General features: G+C 36.8%; 1 protein-coding gene across 1 annotated transcript; it reads left to right on the top strand.

The window, feature by feature from the left end:
* The first annotated feature begins 1,001 nt into the window (after positions 1–1,001).
* On the top strand, positions 1,002–7,640 carry SUCNR1 (succinate receptor 1). The gene is made up of 2 exons (XM_058548833.1): positions 1,002–1,193; positions 4,617–7,640. The coding sequence occupies exons 1-2, from the start codon at positions 1,191–1,193 to the stop codon at positions 5,568–5,570; spliced, it is 957 nt and encodes a 318-aa protein (XP_058404816.1). The 5' UTR covers positions 1,002–1,190; the 3' UTR covers positions 5,571–7,640.
* The last annotated feature ends 417 nt before the right edge of the window (positions 7,641–8,057 follow it).

The following is an 8,057-nucleotide window of genomic DNA, read 5'->3' as shown; positions in this document are numbered from 1 at the left end:
AAAATAATAACAGCCCCAGAGAGGTTTTATAAGCATTCAATGCATAACAATGCTTGGTACAATACCAGGCATATGATAAGAATTCAACAAATTATAGAGACATTATTTTATATAAATACCATACATTTCATGTTTAAATACATTTGTATTTCATGAATATATGTACTTTTAAGTATAATATACATGTGTATGTGTATATATATAAAATACATTTTTTAAGTTTCTAAGTTTTGGGCTCTCATATGTTGGAGGAGGGGAAGTACTTGGGCAAGAGGACTGGCTGTAATAAACTTTCCTTTTGGGCTTCTGTCTGTCACTGCTAACTCAGCATTCCACTTTTATGGCATTCAAATTAAATTACTACTGCCTGCACAATTAGAGACTTTCTCGGCATAAACCCTATGCTTCAAATCAAGCAGATCGAGTGTTTACTTGAAAATAAATCTAACGTAATTCTCAGAAAAAGCCAGGCGTGCTTCCGTCTAAAACGGTGGCGATGTGCTTCCAGGCGCACGTAGGGCATGGATGGCGATGTTTGACTTGCCATTTAGTGAGGTTATCTTGCTTCCACACCACCTCTCTCCCTAATCCCTAGCCACCTGATGTGTTTTTTATGTCTCTTGATTTTAACCACAGAAAATGAAATGGGAAATACCTGAGGCTCTAGCGTCCCTTTGCCAGTACACTGACAGAGCCTATATCCAGATTTGCCTCTAGAATTTGTTCTATAATTCCCTCGGATTTGTTGGTAACTGCTGTCTAGTTATCATATGCCCAATATGAGTTCACCAAAAATTGTCAACTGGAAAAATGAAGAAGTAGCAGAAGCATTAGTGTACCCAGTATAAACAGTGCTAACCTTTAAACATGCAAATAAGCATGAAAATAACTAATGCTTCTCTGTCGTTTCCATAGTGAGTAAGGTAACGTCAACAGTTGTCTTTTCAAAATCTGTTTGTGCAATGAGTAACTCGTATTGTGTCTCAACTTCACAGGAAGTTCCTCTACTTGAACTTGACTTGGAGGTTTGACAGAACAAATTATTCCTGAACTTCTGAATTATTAATCTTGGCTGCATGATATGCAAATCAGGCTGCAGTGACTATGTCCAGCGGCAGAGCACTGGGTCAGAAGCTCCATCAAGTTGCTGGTAAAGAACTTCTGCTGAGGGATCCAGGCCTTGCAACAGAATGGTAAGTTAACAACTCAACGTCACTCGAGTGTGTAAGGTAACGCTAGACCGCCTGTTAGTTAGGGGTTTCTCTTAAAAGAAGCCTGTGAGCAATTAAGGTTTTAAGTAATGTTTAAATAAACTGAACTGTCGTGCATAAGTACATGTAGAACAGCAAAAGAAACAGAACGAAAGTCAATTTTTTTCCTCTACATTTATTTTTTACAAAATTTAGTGTCTTGTTTTAATTGTCAAACACTAAATTTGTTTTATTTAAAGAGGTTTATTATATTTGCTAATGTTTTGGTGACTTATATTTCAACAAAAGAGTAATTGGATTTACTTAGTAAAATATAACTATTTACAGAAAAAAATTTAAAGTTCCTAAATCATATGAAATAATCTGTCATATATAATATTTTCATCTTTATAAAATAAAGTGTTAGAATTTTAAGGCATTCTAAAGGTTAAATTCAGCATTTATGTTTGTAAAAATTACATTATTCAAGAATATAACTCACTACGAAAAAATGAAAATTGCAGAAACCATTGCTAATATGCCTTCCAGAACATTTTATAATTAGAGAAGTATTTTTAAATAAATTCATAAACACATGATTTGATACCACACTATCACTTTTTAATACCTTCACTTCTGGTGTAATTTCTGGAATATATTAAAAAATGAAGTCATCAATATTCAATTATTGTATCTTTTCAGTGTGAATATATTTTTATCCAAATAATTAATGAAAAAATAAATTTGTTAAAAAAATACTCATATTAACATGTAAATTTGCCTTAAGGAAGCAATTAAGAATTAAAATTTCATAAGTGTTTTTTGTTTAATTTTGATGATTATAAGAAGAAACAATTTAATAATAAACTATCAAAGATATTTTTTAATTTGTTTCAAAAATGTACATTTTAAAAAGGATGAATACAATTAAAGTGAAGGAAACATTATTCTCAAATTAAAAATGAGTACTACTGATCTGCTTATGTGAATAAATTGAATATTGCTTGTAGTTTAATAATTCTAACAGGTTTATATATATTTTCGGATCTACAATTAAAGATTTGACTTTAATTGCCAATATCTTAAAAAAAAAGCCTGTTAAAAATAATTCATCCAAATGACCTATAACCTATTTATCATGATTTCTATTTCCTAAAAATTAAAATTAAACCACTAGAAAGCAGAAGAGAGAATATTAATTTCACGAGACAATTTCCCTTCAATTGGGAATTTTGCTTAAAGGATAGCTTACTTCATTAATTTGGAGAACTGTGCTGGCCACTCTAAAAACACACCAAACCACAAACATCGTCCAATGCAGAATCGAATACTCTAAAAATTGTGGGTCCTGGGAGGTTAAATTGGCCTGCAACTTTAGACAGTCTTACATTTATAAAACCACAATTTGTTAATGTTTTGGACTTAGGAAAATTATCTTAAGAATGAAATAAATGTGTCAAAAAGCAGATTATAAAACGTCGTATTTTTGTAAAAATAAATTCAAATAAATATTAAACTGTGGAGAGGTATTCAAATATTAGGAGTGGTTGGTTTACAGACAGTTTTGATTTCTTCTTTCTGTCCATCTGCATGTTCTGAGTGAGTGTTACATAATAACATGTATTTTAAAAAGTTATTTTTTCAAAAAAGAAGGAAGCAGTCTGAAAGGCAGGAGCAGGTGACCGCCATTCATTTTCCTTCTCCCAGTCCTGCATTCTCTGCCCCTCCGACCGCCCTCTATCCGCAGAGCACGGCTTGGGAGCAGCAGAACTCTACGGCTGCAGCGTGGCCCCTCACTTGCCCGAGTGGCAGTTATTGGTAATCTGCTTCTAGTTATGCCAGTCCTCCCGGCTCTGTCTTCCTTCCACAGCAGGGAAAGCTTTCTGCTGTAAGCTACGGACATCAGTCAGCACATGTAAGAAGTGAGGAGGCAGAAAGATAAGAGCTATGAGTAGAAGAAGAGGAAATTCAAAAATGAAGCAAATGAGTTTCTTGTCTCAAGGAAACTTTCTGTTGCCTTAACATTCATTTGAGTGCGCGTACCAGCTTTCTGAGTTTTCCCGAAATAACCAGGTTGCGCAGAACTAAGCCTCGAGGGACTCCAACATTTAAAGCTGGGGCAAAGAAGGGTTAGACCACAAAAGTCTACAAAGAGAGAAAGGAGGACAAGGGGATTGCCACGTCATAGGAGGCAAGGTTGACAGTGCCTCCGGATGTCGCGGAATTGAAAGCAGCTGGGAAGTCCCTCGATTACAACCAACACGAAGAATGCTATTCGACGAAGATATGTTTAGAAAATTTTATTCTCAATCTTGCTTTCTCCTCGTTAGAAATAAGTAGGATTTAATACTTAACAATGACAGTCCTGTACATTTGTAAGAAATTCCGGTTCTTTAAATCCTTTACGCAACCACAGACAATCTGGCCCCATTGCAAGAGAGAAAATGGCCAGTGAGGAAGACAGTTGAGATTTGAATGAATCAGATTGCTTGTTTTCATGGCTCCTATTCAGAAGGTGCTGTGATGGAGGTCTTTTTCTAGATGTATGGCCTCAGGAAGATACTTAATTTTCCAAACCTCAGTGACTTCATGTGTAAAGTGAGAACAATAGCAGTTCCCACCTCATTAGGTCACTGCGAGTATTAAATGAGATAATCCTGGAAAAGTGGTGAGCCCAGTGCCTCATTCACTATAAGCTGTCAGTAAATAGAGGCCGCTGTTATTATTTCTAAGATTTTCAGCTTCATATTTTAAACTGTAAAAAATCGTGTTTTAAAACTGGAGTTGCATTTTATGAATTTAATAAAATAAGCATAATTCTTTGACAATACAGAAAAAGAATAAAAGCTATTAAAATATCAAGACTGGAGTTATATAACAATCCCTGTTTCCTCTTGTAGATTGTGGTTCAATTCAGTTTAACTCAGCAGAATTTGTCAAACTGTGATCTGCTAGAGACCATGGCAGGTCCTGGAGACACAACAATGAATTAGACTCTCCTCTTCACTTACTTCTTTCCACTTTCCCTTGACCTCTTTGCTGTTTGTTAAGTCCTCTACGTGTTTCCACCTCAGGACCTTTGCACGTGCCTTTCCTTATGTCTGGAACCCTCGTTATCATTATGTGACATGTATTTGTTTACTTCCTGATCTTTCCCAAGACAGTATAAACTGTTTGTGATTAGGAACTTTATTTTACTCAATGCCGTTATTTCCAGTGCTAGCATGTAGTTCAAAGGTACTCAGTAAATATCCGTTGAAATAATAGATTAGTGACATATATACGTGTACATACGTGTATGTGTATATATGCACTCCTTACTAATGTAACCTACTCTCCATAGTCCAACTTTTAAGTGTTTTATTATTATGTTTGGTCTTTAGTCATAGTCTAGAGTTTCATCCTTATGTTTTCTCTTTCCTTTAGGCATTGAATGCAACTTGCAAAAACTGGCTAGCAGCAGAGGCTGCCCTGGAAAAGTACTACCTCCCCATTTTTTATGGGGTTGAGTTCATCGTGGGACTCCTCGGGAATACGGCTGTTGTGTTTGGCTACCTCTTCTGCCTGAAGAGCTGGACCAGCAGTAACATCTATCTCTTTAACCTCTCTATCTCTGACTTCGCCTTTTTGTGCACCCTTCCCATGCTGATGAGAACGTATGCCCACGGGCGATGGGTGTATGCGGACGTGCTCTGCACAGTCAACCGATATGTGCTTCACGCCAACCTCTACACCAGCATTCTTTTCCTCACGTTCATCAGCATTGACCGATACCTGCTCATGAAGTATCCTTTCCGGGAACACCTTCTGCAAAAGAAAGAGTTTGCTGTTTTAATCTCTGTGGCCATCTGGGTTTTAGTAACCTTAGAGCTACTGCCCATACTTTCTGTGATAAATCCTGTTACAGCCGACAACAGTACCAACTGTAACGACTATGCAAGTTCTGGGGACCCCATATACAACCTCATTTATAGCATGTGTCTAACCTTCTTAGGGTTCCTCATTCCTCTTTCTGTGATGTGCTTCTTTTATTTCAAGATTGTCCTTTTCCTGAGGGAGAGGAGCAGGCAGCTGGCTACTGCTTCGCCCCTGGAGAAGCCCCTCAACCTCGTCATCATGGCAGTCGTGATCTTCTCTGTGCTCTTCACGCCCTACCACATCCTGAGGAACGTGCGGATCGCCTCCCGCCTGGGGAACAGGGCGCAGCACCAGTGCACGCAGACCACCATCAGCACCTTCTACATTGTGACCCGGCCTCTGGCCTTTCTGAACAGCGTCATCAATCCTGTCTTCTATTTCCTCATGGGAGATCACTTCAGGGAGATGCTGATGAGTAAACTGAGGCACCACTTCAAATCCTTTACATCCTTTAGAAGATGAGCTAATGGACTCACGTTTTCATTCGGGGAAAAGTGAGGTATTGCGTAACAGAGTGTTATACACACGCAGCTGTCAGCCAGTTAGAGTTTAACTCATAAACATAAATTAAAGAGGGCCGCAGTCCTGCCCCTGTGTTAAAGACGTGTCATACTCGGTGTATGCGAAAAGAAGAGGATGGGGAGTAGTTATTGGTTTCTTCCCCTAAGAGTTGAAAGGAGTTGGACTAGCACCACCTAGTGTTTGGGCGTGTGAGTCCAAACCGTCAGCTGTTACAAGACCTTCGCAATCCGTGCAAAAGGACTGGAACAGCAAAGAAGCAGCAAGTTGTCTGCATTTAGTCCAGACTGTAAAAGAAATTGCACTGGCAACATTCTCTATGTTGTTCTTATTCATACAATCCTGTAAGCTTATGTGAGAACTGAAAAACGGAAGATTAGACATACACTATCAACCAGTGTTGTTAGAAGTTGTGCTTTTGAGCAAATTTAAGTAAACAATAATAACAATGAGCAAGAAAGCAACATAATGAGTTCAAAGATGCCTATAAGACATTGCTTCATATTGATCATGAATTGGGGTCAAGTTGTAATTATAAGTCCTTTTCTGGTTTTTAGTGCAAAGATTCATATCAAATAGAACCTAAAGAGACAGTTCAACAAAGAGAGAGGCATGTTTGAGCTTGTCTCTCAGGGGTTTTAGGTGTAAAGGATTTTATCAAAATACTAGAAAGAGATACCAAGGAGAGTTACAAAAATCTCAGAGTTACAGAACACAAAGTGCCTGTCAGGAAACCCAAAGCAACACAAAACAAAACAAAACAAAATATTGTTTTTATAATGATTGCACCATCTAGCATTTTATTATCACAATTGGATCATCAGTGCATGGAAATATATTATGTTCCTTAGCCTTGCTGCTCTTGACTAAACAGTAAACTTTAAAATATATTAATGTCATAAAACCAGCAAATAAGAGGAAATGAAATGTAATACCAAAATTCGTTGGGTTAATTTTCCCTTTTGGAAGGAAAGTCCCAGTTTTTCTCCCCCACCCCCACAGATTTTTTTATAAGCAATAGATAATTTACAAGGACAACTTTATCTTAGAGAGAGCGGCTCACACCTGGAGTGAGCCTTGTTTTCGTGGAACCTTATTTAAGACTACCGGAGGAAATTTCTAAACAAAATGCACTTTACGAAATTGTAGAATACAAGGAATATTTATGTGCATATCAATAGAGATTATCCCAGGAGGGTTAGTTAGACACCGTTCTATGCCATGAAACAAATTAGGGAAAAGAAAAACCAAGTGCTGCATTAGCTTTTATGTCAAATGAGTACCACATACTAATACACTTACTATATGCAACAAAAGGTGTCCGTGACTATTTGTCTATGCTGCTTTCCTTGAGGTCGTTAGCTGTAACATGAAGCATAAAATAAGCATGAGCAAAGACACAAAAGTCCATTGTCCTTCCTGTTATGAGATGATATTCCTGTTCTGGTTATATCATATTCCGATATTTCCAAAACTCAAAATATTCCCAGTTAATGCTTCTACACTGCAAGCAACTGTAATATTATAAAAACACATTACTTACAAAGGATTCATTTTCTTACATAGAATTAGGCTTTAGGTATTTTTTTCATGCTTTGTCTTTATAATCAATATTTTAAAAATTTCAGTGTAATTTTATAACTGCCTGATAATAAACTGAAAACAGAATCTCCTGAATTTCTTCATCAGAAAAGTCCACAAAAAGGGCCATAGGAAATAAGTATTTGATTACTTCTGCAAAATTAGCAACATATAACTTAAGGAGTGGTAGTGGTAGACTCTTTCTAATAGTGCAGTGAAATATTTTGTGAAACCACAAACGCTTACATATACCTTATAACAAAAATATTAAGTAATTTCGTAGCACGTCTTAATTCTTTTCTCACTCAAATCTGTCATGTGGTAACTTAATCCTTAACAGACTAAAGAGACCTGCACTAAAATTATAAGATCTATTTCACTTGCTTTTTAGATGATTGTAAGACTCACAAACAATAAATAATGGAAATCCTTGCTGGGTTTGTGGTTTTCAAAGGAAATAATGTGCTTTTTTATCTTGTCTTTTAATTGACTCCCTAGTGTCTTCAGAATCATGTCTAAACTATTTGGTCCAATATTTTGCAATCTGAACCCACTGACTCTTCGTACATTATCTCCCACACTGTTGTCATAAACTATACCCTCCAGCCAAAGATAGCTACTTCATTTCATTATATTCAGAAATTTCTTCACTGTGTACACCTGTTTGCTCACCCCTGTTCCATCATGCCCACATATAAAAATTCTAAGCATCTTTTAAGGTCCATCTCATGTGTCACTCCTTCTTAAAGTCATCCTTTAGATCTTCTCCCCAAATCTGGAAATAAATCTGTCTACCTTTGGGATTTCAGACTGCTTTTAAGTACCGTTTTTATGAAATGCATTATTTTT

The sequence above is a fragment of the Diceros bicornis genome, chromosome 2 (assembly GCF_020826845.1).
Source record: "Diceros bicornis minor isolate mBicDic1 chromosome 2, mDicBic1.mat.cur, whole genome shotgun sequence".
NCBI classification, from domain to species: Eukaryota; Metazoa; Chordata; class Mammalia; order Perissodactyla; family Rhinocerotidae; genus Diceros; species Diceros bicornis.
The sequence above is the reverse complement of the archived record's forward strand: the minus strand, read 5'-3'. Positions and strand labels throughout refer to the sequence as shown.